This window comes from Mytilus trossulus, chromosome 4, assembly GCF_036588685.1.
Source record: "Mytilus trossulus isolate FHL-02 chromosome 4, PNRI_Mtr1.1.1.hap1, whole genome shotgun sequence".
NCBI lineage: Eukaryota > Metazoa > Mollusca > Bivalvia > Mytilida > Mytilidae > Mytilus > Mytilus trossulus.
Window position 1 is genome coordinate 73,433,608 of NC_086376.1, and position 27,976 is coordinate 73,461,583.

Consider the following 27,976-nt stretch of genomic DNA (forward strand, 5'->3'; position numbering starts at 1 on the left):
ATTAGATCTTATTGGTAATATTTGAACTACCTTTTCAACGATCTATTTATTGAACTCTTATAGACATTTTTAATGCTGACAGACTTTTTTCATTTCAGAAACTTGACCATCCTTTCTACAAAGGCATGCAATAAGACTATTTTAGTTTCTTACAGAAATAATTAAGGATATATGATTCCTAACAGAGAGAATTGATTTAATAAAGGTAAGTAAAATATTCTGTTTATTATTCAGTTGTTGTAATGCATTCAAGGTATTCATAATTCTACAAGTAAGGTTTAAAAATAGACTAATTTATTCTCAGGTACATCATATTAACCCTGTACTTAATTTAAATCGATCAATATGATCTTTAACTCATAATTTTATTGGTTTCACTTCATAAATATGTCAGTTGATAAGATATTGGCATAGGACATGTATAATTGTTCTAAATAAGTATTTTGATAATAACTCGGGTGACGGTGAAATATCTGGTTTAATTAGTTTGCCTTGATTTTTATTTTTTTTATTTTATCAATGCAAATCTTGAGTTATAATGTAGAGACAAAAATCAATAAATATATTAAATGGTTAGAAACAATTTTCCTATGTTTATACCAAAATAGCAACAGGCATTGTACAGAATTGTGCAAGGAACAAAATACTTTGTTAGCTATTTACTTTTCATAATGCTTTCACCACAGATAATAATTTTATGTCCTTTTATGAAAATTAAATGTATCTTCCCTATGAGGTTTTGAATTGACTATCAACCTAAAAAATCAAGTAACCTATATAAATAGTGAACTTAAAAGTGAATATAAAACAGTTGAATCAAAAAGAATATGCATGCTGACCTATATTAATGATGAACTAGTGCAAAATAAGACTATTTGATACTGTAAATTCAAAAATTATTGCGTGCATTTATTATTGCGATTTTGTCATTTTTGACTAAAATGTGGTTTTAATTATTGCAATATTGAGAAAACCCTGTAAACCCTGTTTAATTCATATGCCAGTTTAATATATTGTGATTTTAACCCTGTCGCATTTTTTCGCAATAATAAAAACATTGCGATAATTTCTAAATTTACAGTATAATCTATTTTCATTTTCAGCATTTAGTACTTGCTAAACAAGATGGAAAAAATAATATCAAAATATGATTACGCCAATGGAAATGATGATACTGAATCAGCTATTCAAGATGAACTTAATGACCTTGATATAGATGAAATAGGGGAGACAATCAAGATATCAGACATTAAAAACATCATAAATATCTACATCAAGAAGATTTGTTCGGAGGAATTTGTACAGAAAGTACCCAGAGATTCTCCTGGTTGTTATATGGCTACCTCGACTTGTCGGACTCTCTGTGATCTTATAGAGTGAGTTCGTAATTTAGAACAAAACATTCTGTCATTTCTTTTACATTAATCTTTTGCGACCGGACCTTCCAAAATTATAGTAAACATGTTTTAGGAGACTATGACAAAGTTGGTGCAGTGAACAGTGGAGTTTAATAATTATGTTGATGGATCATCAACAAAATAGATAGAAATCCCTGCAACCCAGATTTGGTTTCAATTCTGATACACAGAAGGATTTTGAATTGGTGATGTTTTTTCCTTATAGACTATATTTTCTCAATTCTTTTTGTGTCAAATAATATGTTTGGGCTGTACATGATATAAAATGATTTATAAAAATATCTAGAAATGTGTATTCTCATATTTAAAAAAAAATGTGCACTTGAAAAAAGATACTTTTTAACATATTAGTTCTGCATATTAAAAACATTAAACATTAAAAACTAGGTCAGTGGATTATTGTTTAAATTTTTGAGACAGCGTAGAAAGTATAATTTTGCATACCTTATCTTAATTTAATCCTGAGAAAACTTTAAAAAGCAGAAAAGATTGTAGGAGGTCATATGGAAGTATACTGAACATGGATTATTAGAAATTTTAGAAGGCAAAATGAATATGGTTTTGATATCTTTTATAATCTTTCCAAAAAGGGACTGATGGGTTCCCAAGTTAAAGAGATTTTTTTGCAAACTTGGTAAAGGCAGTAAGAATTGCATCTACTTTGAGCTTTAACTTTAATGGATAGTTGGTATTTCCTTGGTTGGAGGCAGCTAACCACATGAAAAATGAAGACAAAATATGTGTTAAACAAACTTGATCAATAAGTTTTTCTTATAATCATGGAATTTGAAAAATATTTGAAGAGAAATTCTTATATCAGGTCAAAGGAATATCTACATTTTGATAAAAAAGAAGAAAAAAGTAGACTTGAAATATTTTTAAGAAAAAGTATTTGAATTATTTGCTGTTACAGAATAAACATTTATGTGGATTATTTTAGCACTGGTGTAGAGAAAGAGAAAGTGTCAAAATCAGATTGTCATGATTGTATGTTTGATCTGTATTTGGCCATTATACGAGCAGGACCTGGAACATCACATTATGAAGTTCTAGAAAAGATAGGAGAATGCATTGAAATGGACAACTATTTAAAGGTTTGATGTGTTTAAAATAATGTTGCAGAATGACTTAATCAAAGGTTCTAGCAGAAATAACATTCTGGTTCTTGAAAGAGAACAATTACTAATTATTAAAAAAAAAGGTTCCTACACATAGCTTGAACCAAAAATAATTGTAAATGTTATGTATTTTTTTTATTGAAAAGAACTAGGGATCACTGATGAACTTTTGATGATGAAAAAAGTTATGAAATTAGTTAAAGGAGAAATAAGCAAAAGAGTATACCTTGTTTATATTTATTACAGAATCTAAAAGGAGAAAAACTTCAACAAATGGCTTCAGCTGTAAAGGAACACAAATACACCAAAGAAAGCATGGAGCTGGAGGATTATGCAAGTTTGATGAACTCTTACATGTCCCGTATTCCCTCAACATTTACTGAGTGAGTATAGAAATGTTGACCAATAGTATCAAAGTATGGTATAGTAAAATAAATGTCAATCTAAAGCAGTTTAAGGTGGTACCCAACACTTTGTCTAAAATTAATTTGGCTCGTTTAATTTTTATAAAATTTTGTCAAAGTATTTACTTTGACCCTTTTACAAAAATATAAAAATTTCAATAATTTTGAACCACAGGTCCGAGTACACAGTTATTTCGTAGTGCATTTCTTTTAGACAATAAATGAAAATTAAAAAAATCCCACCTGCGCTTTCTCAATAATATTTTTACAGTGTGTTACTACTTTTGGGACAAATTATATCAAAATTATAGAAAACTTCATCAGCTCTAACTCAAAATATGGACAATTGTATGTTGAGGGGGTCTTGAAATCTTTTGACAGCTTCCAAAGTGCTAATTTTTGACCTTTTTCAGCTGGACCTAATCACTACTTTACATTAATATTTATGACCCTAATTTTTTTACAGTGTCATTTCATCCCCCTACTTGCAATATGAGTGATAAAACATGGAGAAATAAATTTGGAAGGGGTATAACAAACATTGGCAAGTAACATACTGTTCACACTAAGGACTATATTCGTGTACAACGAAAATCAAAGGACGATAACTATGTACTCGGACCTAATAGGATAGAAAAAGTTGACCAATCTTAATAAAACTTGGTATGACTTAAGCTTAATATATTATAAGACTGCTAACAAAGTTTCATAGCAAAAGGATATATATTAAAGACAATATGATTAATTCTATATTCAAATTTGCGTGTTAAATTTAGATGTTAAAATTGAGAAATTTCAACTATCAACATTTGGGGCTTTTAAAATTGAAATATTGCAAAAAAATACTTTTAAAATGCCTTAATATATAATATATTATGTATTTAAAGCAATAGAGTACTCATTTGATATATCAAACTAAGCATAATTTTTCAAAAGTCAAATTTATATGAGCCTGTGCCTAAAAATGGAGTTTTTTCAATGAAGGGGGCCTTACATGAAGATGTAATATTTTCCAGCAATTTTAAATTTGTGAAGCTTTTTGATTATTAATAATCCTTACACATGTATTCAATGTACTTTGAATGGAAAGAAAACTTACAAATAACATATTATATTAGTTTAAAAGGGTCTGAGGCCAAGTAAGACTAAAAATAATTTAGTGTCAATTTAGGCCGTAGCACATATTTACATTTAAAAATGCATATTGAAGCTATAGGAAATAAAAAATTGTGTCTTTTCTATCATTTCTATACTCAAGTGACATGATACAATAAATCTGAGCACAAAAAGGCTCTTACATTCAACTTTTTTAGCAGACAGTATGGTCTGATACAAAGATTTTTCACTTTTTAGTGAAAATTGCATGCAATTTTAGTCTCAACAGGCTTATATTTGAACCACATGCTATCATGCAGAAGTAAAGAGAGATATTATGGGAAATAAAACAGGTACAAAAGACATTGTTAAGTGCTTTTTATACTAATTTAATGAGGTATTTATTATGGACTTCAACTTTTATGTGCCATGCTCCTAACATTTAACTTGATCCAAACAGGGCGTTAGACGAGGGTCATTTATACAACACATTTTGCTCATATTGTCTGAGATAATCTTCTTTTCTTAAGATTCAGAGTTCACAAATGAGTAATACAACTGGATAAAAGCATAGAAACACAAATATTGACACATGAAAATATGTCAGATAGAAAGTCAGAATGCCACTTAGGCATCAAAATTGAAAAAGCTATGAAATGCTTATTTTGACCATATAATGCCAAAATTGATCATTTTTGCAGAAATTCTATCAATTAAAAATTTAAATCCTTTAGTTTTATGCTATTTGACAAATTGAAACCATCAAATCATTCAGGGAAGTTGCCAAAGTACAGATTCTATATTTCCTGATTTCACCTCTTAGGTCCAAGTACACAGTTATTTGGTAGTGCATTTCTTTTAGACAATAAATGAAAATTAAAAAAATCCCACATGCCCTTTCTCAATAATATTTTTACAGTGTGTTGTACTACTTTTGGGACAAATTATATATCAAAATTATAGAAAACTTCATCAGCTCTAACTCAAAATATGGACAATTGTATGTTGAGGGGGTCTTGAAATCTTTTGACAGCTTCCGAAGTGCTAATTTTTGACCTTTTTCAGCTGGACCTAATCACTACTTTACATTAATATTTATGACCCTAATTTTTTTACAGTGTCATTTCATCCCCCTACTTGCAATATGAGGCATAAAACATGGAGAAATAAATTTGGAAGGGGTATAACAAACATTGGCAAGTAACATACTGTTCACACTAAGGACTTTATTCGTGGACAACAAAAATCAAAGGACGATAACTGTGTACTCGGACCAAGTGTTTTGTCAGAAAAATTACACTGGTTAAATAGCAGTTTGACATACACCAATTTTGATCATTGAGAAGCTTAATATTCCTTTAACAACACAACGTAATTAAAACTTTTAGCTGACTTTACAGAGTTATCTCCCTGTAGTGTTAGGTACCACCTTAAGGAACAATTTGTAATTAGATTTTCCAGTCATTTATGAAATCAATACCACAAAAGTCTATTTGTGTGTATCAAAAAGTTCAATGTGTACAATTTTATACATTTACTCATGAATATTCACTTGTCCTTGTAAAAAAGGTTCTATTTATAGCTTCATGTATAAGCTGAGAAATAATGGCTGAAATAACTCTGGTTATGTTTTTATGCCCCACCTAAGATAGTAGAGGGGCATTATGTTTTCTGGTCTGTGGCTCCTTTCTTTCGTCCGTCCATCTGTCTGTCTGTCTGTGCGTCCGTCTGTGCGTCCGTTCGTCCCATTTCAGGTTAAAGTTTTTGGTCAAGGTAGTTTTTGATGAAGCTGAAGTCCAATCAACTTGAAACTTAATACATTTGTTCTTATGATATGATCTTTCTAATTTTATAGCCAAATTAGACTTTTGACCCCAATTTTACGGTCCACTGAACATAGAAAATGAAAGTGGGAATTTCAGGTTAAAGTTTTTGGTCAAGGTAGTTTTTGATGAAGCTGAAGTCCAATCAACTTGAAACTTGATACACTTGTTGCTTATGATATGATCTTTCTAATTTTAAAGCCAAATTAGATTATTACCCAATTTCATGGTCCACTGAACATAGAAAATGAAAGTGGAAATTTCAGGTTAAAGTTTTTGGTCAAGGTAGTTTTTGATAAATTTGAAGTCCAATCAACTTGAAACTTAGTACACATGTTCCCTATAATATAATCTTTCTTATTTTAATGCCAAATTAGATTATTACCCAATTTCACAGTCCATGGAACATGGAAAAGGATAGTGCAAGTGGGGCATCCGTGTACTTTGGACACATTCTTGTTTCATTCTATTATATACTTATTTTATATATTGTTTCCAGGGATAGAGAAGATATTAGAGACCCAGAAGTATGGACTGTTTTCCTAGATTTATATCTTTTCTACCTCCTTCACACAAAAGATGTTCCAGATGAATTACATGAAGCCCTGGGGTACTGTGGTAATACTTTCTGGTACCTGTATGACAGAAACCCATATAAAGTGAGACTTACTTTTTGTACCTGCATGATATATTTCCTACTTTTAAATGTTTGGAACAAAAAATCATTTTCCCTGGCATGTGTCTGATTGTTGACACCAAAATGGGTAGCTTTTAGGTTGTTTAACACCCTGGTCGTGTATAAGTACCTTCGTAAGTTAGGAATTTCAAAGTCAGCTTTACGTATATTTCTTTAGATAAAAGTATTATTCCAATAAGAAAATATTTTTGTGAGACGTATAAAGCAAAATGATTGTTCGCCTGGATGGAAATTTTGTGAAAACTTTGAAACTCTACAAATTAGCATTGCTTGGAAATTTATCAGATTATGAACTCTACAATGACATGTGTTTAAACTTTTTATTGATGACAGAAGTTTAATAAACATTAATCTGAAAATTGTGGGGAGAACATATCGTAAAGATTTGAGAAAGCTTCAGTTATCTTATTATTATTATAAATTTTATCTTTAATGACCTGTTCAGTGCACAGTGGTGCAAAATGAGGGGGGGACATAGTATGCACATAAAGAATGGAACAGTCTATTAAATGATATAAAGGTAAAGAAGTCTATTTTTGGTTGTTTAGTAAAGTTTCTCACTAATATACTGCTTTTGTTTACCTGTAAATGTTTTGTAGGGATTTCCAGACACAAAGGTTCTTGGACAGCACATGCAAAAACTGGCAGCATTTATCCTTTCACCAGAGTTTCCCAGGGGCAAGCAGCTTGAAGTGGCGACTGATTATGTGGAATACATGGCAAAAATAGAGTAAGATAATAACAAACCAAATCAAATCAAATCAAATATTTTATTGTCGTAGAATGCTGATTATCAGCTAGTATTTCAGATTGTGGTCAAGTTTGTTTAGATGCATGTCCAAGATTTTTCTCAAGAAAAAAAGTCATGGTAATAATGCTATAACAATCAATACTCAATGGTCATTGGTATAATTTATACTTGATTTTAAGAATTAATCTAAATTGCAAAAAATGTACTTTTTACTGATTTAGTTGAGCATAGTTCAAAAATTTCTCCTCTTTCTATGATTCTGCTCTTGTATTCACACGGATTTGATGAGTACAGTGAAAGTATAACTTCTTTTTCTATAGTCATGTATTAGCACTATATATGAGGAATGTGAGAACAGTGTATTATATATATATATATACACACTATTTTTATGCCCCACCTACAATAGTAGAGGCCCATTATGTTTTCTGGTCTGTGTGTCCTTCCTCTGTCCGTTGGTACATCCGTTTGTTCATGCGTCCGTGCACCGCTTGTCCAGCTTTAGGTTAAAGTTTTTGGTCAAGGTATTTTTTGATGAAGTTAAAGTCCTATCAACTTGAAACTTGTTCCCCATGATATGATCTTTCTAATGTAAATGCCAAATTAAAGTTTTGATCCCAAATTGACGGTCCACTGAACAAAGAAAAAGATAGTGTGAAGCTCATGTTAAAGTTTTGGTTAAAGTTTTTGGTCAAGGTAGTTTTTGATGAAGTTGAAGTCCAATCAATTTGACACTTAATACAGATGTTACCTATGATATGTTTCTAATTTTAATGCCAAATTGAAGTATTGACCCCAATTTCATGGTCCATCGAACATGTATAATGATAGTGCGAGTGGGGCATCCATATACTATGGACACATTCTTGTTTCTCATGTATCATCATGGTATATGGAGGATTTGATTTTGCCTTTGAGAATCTCAGAACTCATCAAGTACACATTTTTGTTTAGAGGCAAGGTGAAGCACACTTCCAGGTGCAGGATCTTCTCACATAGTACTGCAGACCCATCATTTGGCGTTCAGCTGTTTTCTGCTCTTTAATCAGATTGTTGTCTCTTAGATACATTTCCCATTTCCATATTCAATTTTCTATTGTATATATTTCAGAGGAGACACATTAGTAGAAGTTTGGCCAGACATGATGGCTTTATTTAAAGCTCTCAGCTTGTGTAAGAAGGCCAGTGAAATGTCCAAGATGATAGAAGGATTCAAATACCTGTTTGATAAGCTGGATGATAAAGCTATTCAGGTAACTCAAAGCACCATTGGCTTTAATTTTCCTTGTTTCGTCTTTGATATTGCATAAAATCTGTGTTTAGAGGGCTGTTCTAGAGTCATGTCATAAAATATATGATATATTTGGAAAAGTTTGATATAATTTGAACTTTCCAAAGAATGAAACAATCATTTTATCCTTTGAAAAGTTTAAAGTGCCTTTGTTCATAAATTATGTTCTCTTATGAAAATAAAAAGGTCAATCACAGGGACATGTCAGATATAAATGAGCAAATTGGTGTAATAGAAAAGTTCTGCTTCTCCTGCTTATGATATATCATCATTTTGATAAAAAAAAATTGTCATAGTATTATATATCTTCTAATAAATAGCTCATATGGCCAACACATATGATGACATCACACTGTGACAAAGGTGCTTATAAACATTTGTAGCTGTGTGCATCATTTGATTTTAATTCTACACCTTTAAAAAATGCAGCCATATACCTAGGCTAGTTTTCTTCAATATTCTCTTTGTGTTGTAATCGGGATACACAGTTGTCAACCTATGTATATTTGTCTCATTTTGTATGATACATTACAGAAGAATCCTAAGATCTTTCAGTCCTGGGCAGAAACTGTAACTGAGGTGGTAGAGAAGATAGAGAATTTCAGATTGCTTGATGAAGTAGTTCCTAGAATGATATCTGATATGGATGATAAATATAAACCAGCCAAGTAAGAACTGTGTAATTATACCAAGCTAACAAAGGAAGGGCCTTCTCACCACAATTCTCTCAAACAAACCTGAAAATATCTGCAGAAACCTTCCTCAACAACAACAAAAATATAATACAAATTATAAAATATACAATGTAAGGATAATAATATCTATCCATGAAACTAATTTGACAAAACAATTTCAATGATGTTCAAGGATTCTCTCTGCAAAATTGTTCACATCCGCTCTCATCCGCATGCTCGACTGTAGTGTCGATCATGTTAGTTCAAGCTTCAAGCTTCTTATGGCTTCTATAAAAAATAAGAAGATGTGATATGATTGTCAATGAGACAACTATATATATATCCTCTAGAGAACAAATGATGTAGAATTTAGCAACTATATGATGCTGTACATCCTTCAAAACCTACACTGTGTTAGCAAGCTTATTCATAATTCATACAATTTAATGAGGAAAATGTAAATAAATGTATGGAGGAATTTTCTTCAACTTTATTCTTATAAAATTGAAAATGGAAATGGGGAATGTGTAAAACATACAACAACCCGACCATAGAGCAGACAACATCAGGAGGTCACCAACAGGTGTTTAGATTTGATGAACTTTGGTTACTGTCTAAATGTTACATCTTCTTTTGGTTACTGTCTAAATGTTACATCTTCCTTTGGTTACTGTCTAAATGTTACATCTTGTTTTAATTATATACAATATTGTGATGTATATATTACAGAGGAGATGAGAAGTATTGGTTTCCTCTACTTAAAGCTATGTGGTTAGTTCCTACCAAGGAGTTTCAGTATAGAGTTAAGAAAGTATTGGATGATACCAAGTTCAGACGGATGTGGAACTGGAAGGTAGGAATTTCTCAGACAACTGCTTCTGACTTTTAAAAAATGCTTTGTGGAGTATTAAAGTAAATTCAATACTGTTTTTGAGAGTGGAAGGTTTCTAGGTGTTTATAAAATTAAGGAGATGTGTATCATGTGTTATAATTGCCAATGAGACTTTTTTTTCCAATGAGAGTTTTTTTTTGGGGGGGGGGGGGGCAGTCTCCTGTTGATTTAATATTTATTAAAATCATGTGATATGCCTAATTACTCGATCACTATGAACTTTTTATTCTAAAACAATAAAGACTAGTCCAAAACATTGTTTGCAGAAAGATAAATGGAAGTAAAGATGAAATGAAATTTTAAAATTTCTTTAAAATAGTTAGTTGAGCGTTCATTTTGTAAAACAAATGTGAAATATTTAGTCCATGCCACAACCACATGTTTTCCTCCATATCTACTTAAAGGAATGATTATATACAATGTTCATTATGGTTTGAAACTTGATTATATATTTAACATAGAGTGACAATGTGTAGGGGATTTGTAGATATATCTTTATGCAGCTTTCTAATGTAAGACATTTTTTTAGATTAATAACTTATTAAATAAGAGCCATTATTAAGCCCCTGTCAGAAATTGCAAAAAAAGTGATAAAATTCTTCAATGGAAACACATAGCTTTAGGAAGAATTAGTTTTGAGCCTGTTTATTAACTTTTGAAAAAGCCAGATATATGACAATAGGAGAGACACAAGATAAATTATTGTTAACTTAATTTCAGGAAAATATTCAAGAGGCCAAAGACATGATAGCTAATGCAGAGAAAGTAGACCTTCCACTAGAGGGAGACAGTAGGGATGAAAGAGAGGCTAATTCTGAATGTGGCTGTGCTGTCAAAGAACTCATAGAAATGTTCAAGTAAGGCCTAAATTAGTATATTGTTTGTTTCCCCAGTCCGGACCCTGCCAAGCAAGGTGTGGGTAGGTAGGTAAGGAAATAATTTTATTTTTTCCAAAAAGCCTGAATAGTATCATAGTATTGGACCATGCTGCAAGCCTGATAATCTAAAATGAATAAAATAATTTTCAACTTTATTTTGACAATAAAATTTTATGAGTAGTACCCTTTTTGCAGGGTCCATCGGGATTGGGGAAACAAACAATATTTTATTTTAGGACTAAGAAGGACTTAATGTTAAAAAATATTATTGGAGTGCAGTCTGTGAAGTGCAAAATATGATTCCAAACTGCTTGACAGATTTCAACCTTATATGCATAAATTCATCAAAAGTTGTGAACCTGCATTTTTTAAACAAATATTTATATACATCAGCTTTATTTAATGCTATAATGGATATTACATTGCTTTGTTGTCTGTGTGTCTTTATTTTAGGAGAATATGTGGTGCCACCATATTAACCATATTTCACTGACTTTGAAATGTAATTCACTGTATACTAGTGGTTAAAAGAAAATTTTATCATGTTAATTGATTTTAAAGCAAAAAACATTTAAAAAAAATCCTATCTTGTTGGAAAAAATACTACCACTTTTAAGAAAATAAAAGAAATCATGTCATCAGCCATTCAAAAATAATGTTTGCTTCTCAAGACCTGCATTGTTCCACTTTCCTATTTAGAAAATAAAATTATAATTTTCTTTTCATTTGAAAATAAAGCATAATTTTCTTTTCATTTAAAAATCCACAAAACATTTTTCAATAGCTTCAGGTTACAGTTATTTCTAGTAGTTGAACAAAAAACTCAAGAAACATTATTTTGGGGTTCAAGTTAATTCTGGTGATAAACTTCCTTCAAAATGAGAATTTGGAAGATGGAAAAAAATTTGAACATGCTCCTAAGAGAATTGAGTTTTTTTTTAAAGAAAATATTTTGGAATTTGAAATCAAAAGATTTTAAACAAGATTTATTCTCTCTTTACCAGGATACTGAAAATAGAGCACCTTATTATGCCTGACATTGGAAGAATGTCTTTGTCACGCATGGAAAAGAGGTCAATTCTACAGAATTATATGGTCGAACAATACTTTGGAGATATGGACTTTCAGGTAAAGTTATGATAACTGCTCTTCTGTAACTACTTTATAAGGGATTTCGTTACATTCATTGAAAAATAATAAATTGTCATCACAGAGATATGTCTCTACTTTTTGTAATTTTGAAAATGCAAATGCTAAAATAAAATAGCAATACTTTAACATGAATTGATGTTAATTATGCAGATATTCAAAGTCAATGAAAAATGACTGAAGGTACATGTATAAACAGTTTCTATAGAAAAGAAATACCATTGACTTGTCATTAGTTATGCCCTTTACAAACATACAAACCTTAACACAAACATTAAGTTCTAAACTATGTAAAAGTTTCAAAGTCAATGGACCATGTTGAGGGGTGAGGCTATATAATCTCCATGGAAACAAGACTTGCAAAAACCAATATATTTGCATGCAAAATATCATTTGTAGCTTGTCTTAAACTGATCTAATCGCAAACTGATCCATGTTAACTAAGTAAAACTTAAATAAGTCAAAAGACCATGACTGAGTGGGTGGGGTCAAATTATCTCCATGGAAATGAGATGTGTCAATGCAAATACAACTGCATACCAAATATCATTGACCTACCGCTAGTAGTTCACCATAAACTAGACCTAATCACAAACTAATATATTGTTGACAACGCCGGAAACAGCATACCTATATATCACACTTTTGGATTAATTAATTAATTAATTTAACCAGAAGAAACCTGAATAAAATTATATATTACAATCTGTGACCATAAAAATCTGTCCCCATAGAACTTTCTCTATATGTTAGGGTTGAAATACTTATTTTTTGCAAGGTTTCCAAATTGAAACTTTGAAATAATTTAAAGAAATTTTGTGGCTTGTGAAAACATTGTTGGTTTTTTGTATTTTTAATTTGTGTTGTAATGATTAACATATTCAGGAACAATCGAAAATATGTTTTCATTTGGTACTGACTTTCCCAGATGAAGGCACCATGAATTAAACAAAAAGTTGGTACATTATAAATGTACTCCATAAACCTAACAGACCTACGATAATACCTAGGCAGATTGTTTTTATTTCTAAGATTCCAATAATCAGTCCATCCCTTTGTCTGTCCATTTGATCTGCTTCAGTTTTTAAAAAAAGGACTTAATAAGGTAGTTAACCACAAAGTTAAGGTCACATGGACTAAAAAGTAAGTACAAAGGTTGATTTTTTATGCGATTTTTTTAAGATTTAAGGCAAATGGTGTCCAATAGACACATATTCTTGTTTGTATGTCAACCTTCTTAAGCTGTGATATATTTTGCAGAAATGTACAGATGTTCTTCCAGAGTTAGCAAGGCGTTTTGAACCTTTAATAACAGATGAAGACTATCCATGGCTAGATAATTGGGTTCGCAGTAATGGGGTTGACTTATTTAACTATTTTACAGAATCTTACAAGTAAGTTATTTTGTTACAAATTTTATTAATTGTAGTAAGTCACATATATGTACTCAATAATTTTAGTGAAATGTTTTTCCTTTTTTTGGCTTTTCTTGTTACAGTGACTTGACTGTTAGTGTTGCCTTCCACCTATTGCAACTTACTAAAAAATCTGACCAAGTTGCAATTTGTTTTTAATAAAACAAAACTGTTCAACTGGTTAGAAATTTGAACAAACTGCTGTAGAAAACCACAGCCAAGTTGTGAAAATGCAATTTGATAAAATACTTACAAACCTGTATGGTTTTAATTCCACTTTAATGTTGTTGTAAAAAAGCAGTAAATCAGTTTGTATAGATATTTTATAGTCATTTCCATGCAAAAGTGATAGGTAGTAATTTTGAGTTGCTTTAAAAATGTCAACACTAAGCTTTCATTTAGTTTTTCTTCCAAATTTTTGTTATATTCATAAGAATCAGAAATCAATTGAATTAAAGTATTGCATATTTAGTAATATAAGTGTGAAATGCAATACTTGGTTAGGAAGTTTCCATGGAAGATAATCATTTTTTTTTAGAGTCCTTATTCAAAAGAATAATGTTTTAGGTTATCTCCCATGGAAACATAATGTTATTTTCCTTTTCTAAATGAAATGGTTCCTGCGCAATTTAATACTGTTGTTAGATGACCCTGAAATTTGTTATAATTATTCCTCTAAATATACCACAGTGACTGTTTCACTCTTTTGATTTTGGTTGAAACACTTCCAAAATTATAAACAGGAGTTGTTTAATTGAATCATTGGTGACCAAGATTATGTACTGTATATACAGATCTGTATTTTCAGATCCTCAGAAGACATACCAGATGAAATAAACCAGATAATGATCAGAATTCTTAATTTTTGTATGGAGGATGGGAGAGAACTGGTCAATTTAGAGGATGGTTCAGAAACTGTTTGGGGAATGTTAATTCGTAATGCACAATCATTAGTGGCCAAGGTATGGAGTAGATGAGTTAAGTTCAAAGTAAATGCTAAATATCAATAACAATTAATAACATTTTTAGAGTAAAATTAGTATACAAGAACATAACATGACATAAGCTCTATTTAGCTTTTAAAATACATGAAGTAAGTTCATTGGTATTCATTTTATCCTCTTGAAAGTTATCATTATAAAGTGCAGGTATTACATATTCATAGCTATTATATATTGTCATGTACTGTCAGCAAGTGAGATGTTTCAGTGTACAAATTAGATCATGAAGCATTATGTGAACATACTAAATACTCAGTGTCATTCATGTATTCTCACATTCACATTACTTGTCAATTTTCTGTTTTCCAAATACTTATGTATTCCTACACATAATAACCATGAATGAAATTTCAATCACATTCTTATTTGGAATTGCATATAAAAGCTTTATTAAGGAATTGTATCTTGCCTTTTGACATTTGTCCCCCTTCCAATAATTATTTTCAGCAGTGCTTAAAATAAGCATTTGAATAATGAACTTTGTCTTGTCTTGTATTATTTTAATTTTGGTTTCTTGTGTACAATTTGGAAATTAGTATGGCGTTCATTATCACTGAACTAGTATATATTTTTAGGGGCCAGCTGAAGGACGCCTTCGGGTGCGGGAATTTCTAGCTTTATTGAAGACCTGTTGGTGACCTTCTGCTGTTGTATTTTTCTATGGTAGGGTTGTTGTCTCTTTGACACATTCCCCATTTCCATTCTCAATTTTATTTGTTAGCACATACTATTATTGTTTGTTTTAGCATTGCAATGGTGGTACTGGAAAAGTTGTAATACCTGTTTTAGAGAAATTTCTCAAATATCGACACTCAGAAGAAGAATTCCTGCGAGAAACATGCACAAATTCAATGCGAACAGCTGGTCTCATATGTCCTGAAATATGTGCTGATTTTTTTGGACCATTGTTGGATTGGTATATTGAAGAACCATTAACGGATTTGATGAGTATGTTATTTCACTCTGAATAGTTAACTTTATTTAAAGACTTTGTAAACCTGTTCATGAGGGTAGTAATGCCCTTTATTTAAAGACTTTGTACACCTGTACATAAGGGTAGTAATGCCCTTTAACATCAGGCGTCAAACAGTAATTTTGGCTACTGTTAGCGTCAAATTGGTTAAAATTTTAACATGGTTCATCAAAATATTCTTATTCTGATTCGTCAGAGGTTTCAAATAATTATAGTAACTGTCATTTTTGGAAAAAAACTAATGTGATTCGTCAAAATCCGTCGATGTTTTTATTGTCTAAAAGAAAGTGTACATTTTATCTTCATACTCCAAAAATTACCATTAACGTCAAATGGCAAGAATTTTTACTGTAATTCGTCATGAAGGTACCCCAATTACGACCCTTGTATACGTGACCATTTATAAAAGTCAATGTCATTAAATATCTGTACTGTTCAACTCTGCATATATTGCTTTCCTTGTTTGTCCTATTCAGTAATTTTAATATCAATAGCAAATATACAGGTGTATATAATAAGGTCTAAATGAAACCCTATAGAAAAACACTTTATCAAAGGATATTATAGCTTCATTGAGTACCATGCTTTTTTAACATACAGTACCTGGCCAAAAGTATTCGTCACCTTCATTTTTTTGCTATCTATTCATATAAAAGCACATTTTTTCAAAAAATTGTTTTGAGGGCATTTATGGTTGGATTTTTATCAACAAGGCCTTAAAAGATGTAGAATTGTCTTAACCCTTACCATGCGGTACCCGTCTTTTGACGGGCGGACCCTAATAACCGTTATTTGGCTCTAATGGCGTTCCATACTTTTAGAAGTCCACTTTATGATACTTATTTTAAAAGTTATGCATGTTCCGTCAATCTGAGGCTATCCATATTCACGTTTCTCATGTATAAGTAGCATTTTGAGCACAAATACGGACTTGGAAAATTGAAATTGGCTAAAACTCGGTTTTCTGGAGGGGTAGGCTTCACATCTGTATCTTACACAAGAAGTTCAGAGGCATAAAACTGGCAAAGATAGTGCAAACCCACAGCCATATAACTACTGATCATTATTATTATTGAAATACGCATAGGAAACAACTACTTCCGGTTTTGGGTCCATTCAAAGTCAAAAATCGGCAAAAATCGTGAAATTCGGTATTTTGGGTCCAAATGACCTTCTGTAGACCGATGAATCAAGATCAGATTCACTCCGACCTAACAACTGTTGGGGTCTATTTGTTCACTAGGGTCCCCTCTACACGCAGGCTACAGCTGGATACCTTAACCAGCAACCCTGGGTCTTCTGGGTCAAGAGAAGGGGTGAAAAATCGACAAAATTGACGTTTTTTGCACCTGTTGACCCACTTTGGGGCAAATTCCCGTCAAAAAAATGTGAATCAATAGTTAAAACACAACATTGTTATTAAGTATACAAAGTGCTGTATGTTTTTTTTGGTTTTCAGGTTTTTTTTATAGAATTGTTGAACTTAATCCTGATGCCTTGAAAAGCAGAATGGATAAATTCCTTGATACCTGTAAAAATGATAAAGATACATGGACTCTTCAGATCCAAGTATTTTTTGCTCTGTCAAATAAACACCCAGAGGTATGTAAGAGGCATTGTTAATAATGCTTTTAGATTGATATGGACAGATACATGTAGGAATACTGTTGTAATGAAATGAAAATATTTTTGGTTTTAAAATTTGAAATTAATTCAATTAATTCAAAACTGATGTCTTTTAAATTCTTAGTTAGCGAATATGGAGTGTCTAAACTGTCCAAGGACAGAAGACAAAATTCTTTACAACAGGATGATGTCAAAGGTTAATTTTAATTGTTAAAATTCTGATGTTTCTTAGATGAAATGTGCTTCTAGGCTCTCAGTCATGAAACTTCACTCAATACTCCAAGTACAAAATAAGTGCTCCAAACACAAAATCCAGTATTTTGATTGGTTGATTCTTGAGTCTGAGTACAAAAGTAGTGCTTGAAAGTTTTATGACCGCAAGGCATGGCATACAAAATGTCAATCCTGGTATCTATAATGAGTTTATTTATAAAAAAGAAGATGTGGTATGATTGCCAATGAGACAACTGTCCACTAGAGACCAAAATGACACAGACATTATTTAGCCAGTTAACTGTCTCTCAAATCGTATATATTTAACACTGATATATTTCACTTTAAAAATGTATTCCAGGAATTTAAGGTCCTATCTCACTATAAAATGTTTTAAACTGTATTTTTAGTGTACTTTTAAGTACTGGACTTAACTAATAATAGTGTTTCTGATGACTTTATGTTTTATTTGTCAGAAATAGATTTATTGTAACAATTATATATTAAAATAGTCTTTATTTTCCATCTTGGTTCTTATTGCTGAAAGGTGGTAGAAATACCATATAATGTTATCTTTAGGATCGACTTTGTAATTTATTAAATTTTTGGTCTTCACAATAGATGATAACTCAGAAAGTGGCAGACACATTGATGAACTATCATTTTAGTGATAGCGATAACAGAATACAAGTCCTGATGATAATGGAGAAAGCCACTAAAGTCAACCCAAGCATTTTTGAAAAATATATGGACAAGTTGATTGGAGATAAATCAGTTGCACCAATGGAACAGCATTTTGTGAATAATACAATCGTGAATGTGGCAAAGGAAATTAAGGTTGGTAATTTGACATTTGATCATAAAAACAGTCTAAAAAAACATCATCTTGCATTTATAATGTCTTTGCTCTGTTATTAATATTTGATACATCATATAAAAAATGAGATTTTATTTAGGGGCAAGCTATGGCCCACCTCTAGGTGTGGAATTTCACAATTTAAATTGAAGACTACTTGGTGGCCTTTGGCTGTTATTTGATCTTAGGTTGGGTTGTTGTCTTTTTGACATATATTCCAATTATCAATTCTATTGGTATGATTACAAATGAGACAACTAAACATCGGAGGAAAAATGGTATGGACAAATTGTAAGCAATAAAAAGCCTCTGTACAGCTGCTGCCTTGAACATTAAGATATAACCAAAGGGCCAAGTGAGCTTTTCTCATCACTTGGCATCTGTCGTTGTTGTTAACTTTTACAAAAATCTTCTCTGAAACTGCTGGGCCAAATTAATCCAAACTTGGCCACAATCATCTCTGGGGTATCTAGTTTAAAAAATGTGTTTATCTTGCCACAAAAACAAGTCGATCTGCATATCTTACAGTTAAGTAACAGATTTAGGATTACATTTAAATATTGTTTTGCTCTGTAATCCTAAAAATTGCTATCTGAGCAGATCCATTTATAAATAGCTAGAGATTGCAATGCAAAATTTGTTTTACAGAAATTCAAAGATCCTGTATTCAACTATCTTATGAGTGTGCTGAAGGTAGCTACAGACGTCACTCAGGTCTCAGTGACATTGATAGGACTACAGGATATGTGTGTGGTCTATGGACCAGAAATGTTCAGTCCACATATGGACTATCTTAAACAGAAAAAACAGAATGAACAAAGTACAACTATTCAACAACAGATAGTTGCGTTGATTGATCAAATAGAAGGACGAAGGTTAGAAAATAGATATGATCAAATTGTATAGGCTAGTAATAAAGGATATGGTGCAATAAGAGCCTTGTTTTACCTTATTTTTTATTAGAAATTTTATTTAAAGATTCCATTTAGGTCTCATTTAAAGTTCAGTGAACTCAAAATAAAGAACATCAGATTTAGATTGATGATGTCATTTTTTGTGTGTGTCAACAAACTCAAACATACAGCAGTTTATCTTGACAATGTGTTAAAAAAATTTGGTACTTGCACATCCATATTCTTGTTAATTATATAACTATGTTTAATTTACAACTACAGTTTGGAAACAGTAGCCCAAGATGTAAAGGAAACTCAGGAGGATGTGGACCAATTAGACGAAAGAGTGACCAGTACAGAGGGGGCTGTAGTAGGGCTGACGACTCGAGTTGATGAAAATGAGGAAAACATTGAAGAATTAGGAGAGGGGCTTGATACTGTCACTCAGAGGGTAGACTTTGCTGAGAAACATATTGAGGAGACTAACATTAAAGTGGAAGAAATTGACATGAAGGTATTGAGATGTATATTGAAATTAGGTTTAAAACTAATATTTTAATATATTTAAAAGAACATGAATATTTAAAAAAAAAAATTCTTATTAGAAGAGAAAACTACTGCACCAGTTCCTTTATACATTTCCAAATTGAGATACTTATAGCAGCTAATCGAATTTTATCATTTCAGACAATGACCAATGCACCTCGATGGTCAAGAGATTTAACAAAGATAATGAATCCACAAACAGAACATGATTGGAGATTATTGGCCCAACGTCTTGGTTACAGTAACGATGACATCAGAGCATGGGCATCACAACATGACCCTTGTATGGCTGTTCTCAGTGAATGGTACGCTACAAACAAAACAAGGGAGGCAAACTATGCTGTCTTAACAGCTCTACAGGAAATGAACAGAATGGATGGTGCTGCTATTGTAGAGAATGCTATGAAGGCTGTTGGTAAGGCATTATGTTTTCTGGTCTCTGGGTCTGTTTGTCTGTCTGTTTGTTCGTCCGTCTGTCCCGCTTCAGGTTCAAGTTTTGGTCAAGGTAGTTTATGATGAAGTTGAAGTCCAATCAACTTGAAACTTAGTACACATTTTCCCTATAATATGATCTTTCTACTTTTGATGCCAAATTAAAGTTTTGACCCCAATTTCAAGTTCCACTGAACATAGAAAATGATAGTGTGAAGTTCAGGTTAAGGTTTTGGTTAAAGTTTTTGTTCAAGGTAGTTTTGATGAAGTTGAAGTCCAATCAACTTGAAACTTAGAACACATGTTTCCTATGACAAGATCTTTCTAATTTTAATTCCAAATGAAAGTTTTGATCCCAATATTACGTTCCACTGAACATGGAAAATTATAGTGCGAGTGGGGCATCAGTGTACTATGGACACATCCTTGTTTTATTAGTTGTTAGTGGCTATGAACAAAAAGATATACAAGTGTAGTATTTTTATTTGTATCCATCTGATGAGTTAAGCCTTTTTCAACTGAATTTTATAGACAATTCTTATGTTGTACTGCTACACAACTGTCCCAGGTTAGGGGGATGGTTTGAGAGTCGCTTGCATGTTTAACCCTGCCTCATTCTGTATATATGTGCCTGTCCCAAGTAATTCATTGGTTGTCATTTGTTTTTTTTTTTAATTTTTTTTTGTATATAAATTAAACCATTAGTTTTTTTTCTTTTGAATAGTTTTACATTTCATGATTTGTAATTTCTTGGCCTTTTACAGCTATGCAGCATGGGCTTTGCTCATTTTTGAAGGCATTGTATTGGTGACCTATTGTTGTGTAATATCTGTGTCCTTTGGTCTCCTGTGGAGAGTTGTTTCATTAAACAATCATACCACATATTCTTTTTTATAGTTACACAATATATGGTGCTGTCTTTATAGAATATGTTTTAAAGGCAGGAGATAAGGGGAATGATTTTTGTCAAATAAGAATATTTGGTCCTGTTATGATAGCTCCTTTTTTTTCATCGATGTTGAATGAAAAATATAAAACAGTTTTCTGCCAAATAAAACTCTTTTTAAAAATAATCATTTTTTTTCAGTTGATGTTGTAGAAGATGAAGAAGTAGAGTACACCTCCCCTCCTGCTGTGTTCCTTAGTTACCAGTGGGGTCATCAGGAGGAGGTCAAATTACTCCGTAACCACCTACAAATGGCAGGATATGAATGTTGGATGGACATTGGTCAGATGGGAGGAGGAGATAAATTATTTGAGAAAATTGACAATGGCATCAGAGGAGCAAAAGTCATCATTTGTTGTGTGTCAGAAAAATATGCCAAGTCTCCAAATTGTAATCGAGAGGTAATTTACTAGACAGGTGTTAATTCGTTTGTTCATACAATTATTTAATAATGGCATAAAAAAAACAATAGAGCTTATGGCTGTACCTAAATTGAATGCATAATATGCATGAAAGGCACTTTTTTTAGACCAAAACCACACATGATATGAAATTCGCAGTAAAATGCAACCATCTACAATTAATTAGAGTGCTTTGCTTCTCTCTCCTTACTCCCTGTCCTACCAAGACTATTGTTACAGCCTCTAATCATAATTCATTAATTCTAAATTTGTTTCAGGTCAATTTGTCAGTTAACCTGGGTAAACCAATGATACCCCTTCTAATGGAGAAAATGGCTTGGCCACCTAAAGGATCTATGGGACCTATCTTCAGCGAGTATCTTTTTGTCAGGTTTTTCCAGAGAGCTGGAGAAGAGACTGATGATAACAGAATTTGGCCTGTTGCCAAGTTCCAGGAAATGTTGATGCAGCTGAATTGTTATGGTATTCTACCTGATGAAACATTGATTGATGATAGTAAGTTTATTGTTTTCATTACAAGAGCTATACATGAAATAAAAATTTGCTCATTTTTCCAAAGAAATCGAAATCAAAAATGTGTGTTAAACAAATCAGAAAATGAAATTGCCATGAAAATTATCTATTATACATATTATAGTATTGCCTATTTGTTTGATTTCTTTTGAAGTTTTATGTCTAAATATTTGGAGAATAAAAGTTTGTGATTTGAATTGTTGATGATTTAATTGCACACTAGAATATATGTTCTCCATAAAATATGATACTTTTAAAATGTATCAAGGTAAGGCCACGGTTTTTTAATTTGTTGGTTTACGGATTTTCTCCATGAAAAAGTCGGGTCGGTCGGTCGGAAAAAAAAAGAAAAAAAAAGATCTTTCAAGACAGAAAACTGATATGCAAAATAAAATATATTTCACCTTTCTAATAATATGTTTGTCATACTATTTTTTCATCGTTCTGAAATTTAAATTTGATGAAATATTATTGCTCAGCTGTAAACATCGCATGACATTGTCTAATAATTTCCCGTAAAAAAAGGGGGGTACACTGACAAAGACAAAATTAAATCGTCATTTCACAAACAAGAAAAACAGATTCACGTCAGTTATTTGACTTAGCTTTTAATCAAAACTTGGTGAAAAATAATAAGCACTTAAACTGATAAAGAAAAAAAAAAGTAAAAACGTCGTACGAAAATAAGTTTCAAAACACGTGTCAAAAACGTAATAGACTCGTCCACTGGAAAAACGAGAATATCAGGTTAAATAATCTGTTGTCATGCATTCCCGTTTTTTATCTAAATGGACGATATTTTTTTTTTTTTCTATAAAACAAGAAAATTTCAAATGATTTGTTAAAATTCAGTATTTTAACTTGACGTCTTGAACTTCCACCTGTCCACATTTGGACAAGTCTATTTATATGAGAACATGCATCTTACGGACTGGTGACAATTAAGGGAAACGAACTTATTGTGTAATTGGTTTTAAACACAGGTTTCGTTCCGCAAAATTATTTGCGCAAACGACATTTCAAGGTCATTAATAATTGATTTGTCTATTTTTAGAAACGTAAACTGAAAGTTTCATTTTTCACAACAGAAAGTGTCATCACTTCTGTTAGTGATTAATACATTTCATTTCATAAAAAAGGATATTTTAGTGATTAATACATTTCATTTCATAAAAAAGGATATTTTAATTATTTTTTAGGGATAATGCATTTGTTCGGGTCGGCGAGAATAAAAAAAAGCCTGAAAATTCGATTTTATTTTTATTTTGGAAATCGGCAAAATCGGGTCGGCGGATCCGTAAACCAACAAATTAAAAAATCCTGGCCTAATATTACAATTTGATTCCTGGTAATGTTTGGTTTTGTATGTAGTCATATGATTTTTGTGTGTCTAAAAATTGAGAAAGCAAAATATTTTGAAACTATAGTCAACCCCATTACTTTGTATTAGTCAACAGAAAAATATGATTGCATGGTAATTATGACCCTAGTCATTTATGGTAATTAGTCCATACAAAGTAAAACAGAAGTTACACACAGAATGTCTTATGACACCCAATTTTTTCTTAACCTTAGTTATTTTGTTTTAACAGTGTACAAACAATGGTGGATACCAGTACAGGAAGTTATAGTGATAGACAAAAATAAGAAGAAACAAAGTCAGAGTGAGGCCAAACAGAAAGAAATCAAAGATGAGGTAAAACTTGCATAAATTATGCAATTTCACCATGTGATCTTATCCCTTGTAATCAAAATAATTGAATAGCCATTTCATAAGTAATACCAATGCTTTGACCTTTCTTGTCTTTAAGCTTGAAAGGTCTTTATCACTACAGAAGACTAATTTTCAGATGGTTGAAATGTATTAAGCCATCATGCATAAAGACATTTTTTTTACTGTTTTTTTGTGGAATGTATAATGTTTCCTGTGTTGTAAATCTAACCATTATGAAGTACCTCAGTGTATCCTAAATTTTAAATGGTGGTTTCATGTTGGAAAAGCTATATGGTCCGAGATCATAATTGTGGTCCCTTGATTTTCGTTGTTCACAAATATAGTCCCTAGTGTTGAAAGTGGGTTACTTGCCACTAATTTTTATACCCCTTCCAAATTTATTTCTCCATGTTTAATGTCTCAAATTGCAAGTAGGAGGTGAAATTACACTGTAAAAAAAATTGGGTTCAGAATTTTAAAGGAAGTAGTGATTTGGTCCAGCTGAAAAAGGCTGAAATTAGCACTTCGGGAGCTGTCAAAAGATTTCAAGACGCCCTATAAACATAAAATTGTCCATATTTTGAGTTAGAGCCAATGAAGTTTTCTATAATTTTGATATAATTTGTTCCAAAAGTAGTACAACACACTTTAAAAGTTTCTTTGAGAAAGCACAGGTGGGATTTTTTTATTTTCATTTATGTTCTAAAAGAAATGAACTATGAAATAATTGTGGTCTCAGACCATATATGCTTTGACTTGAAATGTAATTGTACACATTCTGAGTGAGTGAAAAAATCAGAAACTACTTATAAAGTCCAGGAAAGATAGAAATACTTATAATGCTGACTGGTCATTGATTCAAGTAAGGCTTACTACTTTTAGGCTGGCACTTTTTTCCATTTGTTCAGTTTATATTAAAGTCTGTGCCTTTTCCAAATGGAATGCATGGGGAAAAAACATGTTTGACAAAAATAATGAACTAAAGTGACTTCAGAAATATTTTCTAGACCTAAAACCTATAGTGTAAATAATTGGTGTCAGATTCAGAGCTAAATGATAAAAAAAAAAGGTAAAACAAAACAAAACAAAAAACTAAAATTGACAGTTTTTGGTCATCACTATGAATACTTGTTATACTGGATGTTAAAGGCAGGATATTTTAATTTGGCATACAGTGCTTGTTTATTATATCTAGTTCTGGATGTGATTTGTAAACACATGTAAATGACATTTACAAAGTTTTATTTGTTGAAGCTGAACTAGGCCTTATTTATAATTCTAGGACAAGAAGTCACCAGATATCTTTATATCCTACCAATGGGGTAAACAGAAACAGATTATGGCCTTTTACCAGAGATTGACAGGAATGGGTCTGAGTTGTTGGATGGATATCTACCAAATGGGAGGAGGAGACTCATTGTATGAGAAAATAGACTCTGGTGTACGAGGGTGTAAAGTAGTTCTGACATGCATCACACAAAAGTATTCACTCTCAGCTAACTGTCGTAGAGAAGTTAGTTTGGCGGATGCTTTGAAAAAACCAATTATACCATTGTTGTTAGAGAAAATGGATTGGCCACCTTCTGGGCCAATGAGTATGGTCTTTACTCAGCTCCTGTTTATCAACTTTTATCGTGATGAAGAGGTACAAATGACATGGACTGGACCAAAATTGGATGAATTAATGGAGAAAATAGGAGAACATATGCCAATGATTACACAAGGTGAGGATAAAAATGGAGAAAAACACAGCACGAAGGAAGAAGATGATAATAAAAAATCTAAAAGTGCTGAACCAGAGTCGAAACCAGCTAAGGAAGAAGATAATAATAATAAAAAATCTGGAAATACAGATACAGAGTCAAAACCAGCAAACCAGAGTATGTCTCCACGACCGGTCAGTTCCAGAAATACCAGAGGGGCAGGTGGTCCACAACCAACAGAGAATAAACCATCTCCTGTCAAACAACCTAAGCCACTGGCTGCCACCTACACAGTGGCTTCATCTCCACCAGAGCCAGCGCAGCAAAATAAACAGAACGCTGCTCCACAACAGGAAAAAGAAAAAAAGAAGTCCAAATCTTGTACAGTTTTGTAAATTTTTTAGGAGCATTTTTAAATGATACAGTTTTATTATCACAATGCTTGCGAGACCAGTACTTCAAAAATTATTGTACTTATGTTATTCTGTAGAATTTACTAATAGTCATGATAGTAATTAATTATTAGTACTAAGATGTAATTTAACATGACTATATAACATTGTACATTTTCAGTATTTTAAACTATTGTACTAAATAATTGTGCATACGCAAAAGTATCTATGAATTCAAAGGAAGTTCCGCACTGTATTGTTCACAGCATTCTTCAAATATATAAAACATTTCTGAAGAGAAATAAAGGTGAACAAAATATTTATTTGTTTACATACTTAATCTGTCAGGTTTTATAAACAACCACCCAAGGGTTAAATAACTTGTCGAGGCCAATTGTATATCTTTACTTTAAGCATAATGCTTATGGAGGTGGTTTTTTAAATTTGATATAAATTTTACATATTCATTTCAGGGATTTTTTGAGGGAATTGATGGGGGGTAATTTATTTTATAATTTATATTATAATTACTTTATTTGTAACTATATTGTGATTTATTTTGACTTCTCAGAACATTGTTTATGGATTGTCTGTGATATTTTTCTAGAATAAAGCATTATCTGTTATATATAGTAATTTTATATCTAACAAATATAATAGAACAAACTTAAAGCGGCCATCAGCATGAAGATTAATTGTTTTTACTTTAATTTTGTTGCTATTAGTTAATAGCACTGCTAGTTGACTATCATACCAGCTAACCTTAAGCATGTTTAGAGCCACAATGTTGGAGATCTGCCTCTTTCAAGTTCCACCTCTGGGGACAGAAAGTGGACAATAAAATTGAGAATGGAAATGGGAACTGCGTCAAAGAGACAACAACTCGACCATAGAGCAGACAACAGCAGAAGGTCACCAGCAGGTCTTCATTAAAGCGAGAAATTCCTTTCATTAAGAATTTTGTATTAAGACATACAAAGAATTTAATATTTAAGCACACATTTGTTGTTAACCAATGTACAACCTTTATGTGTTTCTGTACCAATGTATAAATATGCAGCCACATCTAGTCATAGGGGAAAGGAATAGCAGATGCCTTACGTACAGTAAGTGCCACACTCAGTCTGTAATTCTGAGGGGTCTTTAGGTGGCCTTGTGCATGACAGAAATTCTGACTCAATGCAACATACCCTCAATTTTCAGTAGCAGTCCACCCTTCATCCCAATCAATATTCCTACTTTGCAGAACCTACCTTTCGTATTATATTTAAAACTGTGAAGGGAAACGTGGAATGTGTCAAAAAGACAACAACCCAACCAAAGGGTATTCAACACAACTTTGTTCTCATCTTGATTTGCATGACTTTGAATATTTTCCACTAGTCTATGCATAACATTTTTGCCACTGGACAAAACAAGACATATTTGCCACTAAACAATACATAACATATTTGCCATGAGACAATGAATGAAATATTTGTCACTAGACTATACATGAAATATTTGCCACTGGACAATGCAGGAAACATTTGCCACTTTATTCACTAGACAATACATGTCATATTTACCTCAAGACAATGCATGACATATTCGTCACTCAGTACAATATATGTGAAATATTTGTCAGTAGACAATACAGGACATATTTGCCTCGAGACAATGCATGAAATATTTGTAACTACATAATACATAAAATATTTGCCACTTGACAATGCAAGACATTTTTGTCACTAGACTATACATGAAATAATTGCAACTAGACAACACATGAGATATTTGCCACTAGAATATACATGAAATAGTTTTCACTAGACAGTGCATAACATATTTGCCTAGAGACTATGCATGAAATATTTGTCACTAGACTACATGAAATATTTTTCACTACACAATGCATGACATATTTGCCATCTAGACAATGCATTTTATATTTGCCACTAGTCTATGCATGACATATTTATCACTAGACTATACATGAAAAATTGCCACTAGGCTATGCATGAATTATTTTCTACTAGATAATGTATCAAATATATGCCACTATACAATACTGGAAATATTTGCCACTAGATAAGGAAGTACACCACTAATTCATGGTCCCATTACTTTCTATGTTAAATTCCTCCATTTCAACCAGGCAC

General features: G+C 31.8%; 1 protein-coding gene across 1 annotated transcript; it reads left to right on the top strand.

The window, feature by feature from the left end:
* Window positions 1-60: 60 nt before the first annotated feature.
* LOC134715938 (uncharacterized) lies at window positions 61-26,328 on the top strand. The gene is made up of 23 exons (XM_063578503.1): window positions 61-205; window positions 1,104-1,376; window positions 2,359-2,512; window positions 2,783-2,919; window positions 6,358-6,517; window positions 7,155-7,285; window positions 8,418-8,559; window positions 9,132-9,265; window positions 10,001-10,124; window positions 10,884-11,020; window positions 12,046-12,169; window positions 13,451-13,584; window positions 14,414-14,567; window positions 15,353-15,554; window positions 17,039-17,181; window positions 18,040-18,255; window positions 18,923-19,149; window positions 19,450-19,681; window positions 19,855-20,128; window positions 21,233-21,492; window positions 21,771-22,008; window positions 23,619-23,722; window positions 25,023-26,328. The coding sequence occupies exons 2-23, from the start codon at window positions 1,126-1,128 to the stop codon at window positions 25,836-25,838; spliced, it is 4,494 nt and encodes a 1,497-aa protein (XP_063434573.1). The 5' UTR covers window positions 61-205; window positions 1,104-1,125; the 3' UTR covers window positions 25,839-26,328.
* The last annotated feature ends 1,648 nt before the right edge of the window (window positions 26,329-27,976 follow it).

Coding starts and splice junctions, on each gene's coding strand:
- LOC134715938 (XM_063578503.1), top strand. CDS start 1,126: ATGGAAAAAATAATATCAAAATATGATTACGCCAATGGAAATGATGAT. Junction 2,513..2,782: donor AAATGGACAACTATTTAAAG/GTTTGATGTGTT, acceptor TATTTATTACAG/AATCTAAAAGGAGAAAAACT. Junction 6,518..7,154: donor ATGACAGAAACCCATATAAA/GTGAGACTTACT, acceptor AATGTTTTGTAG/GGATTTCCAGACACAAAGGT.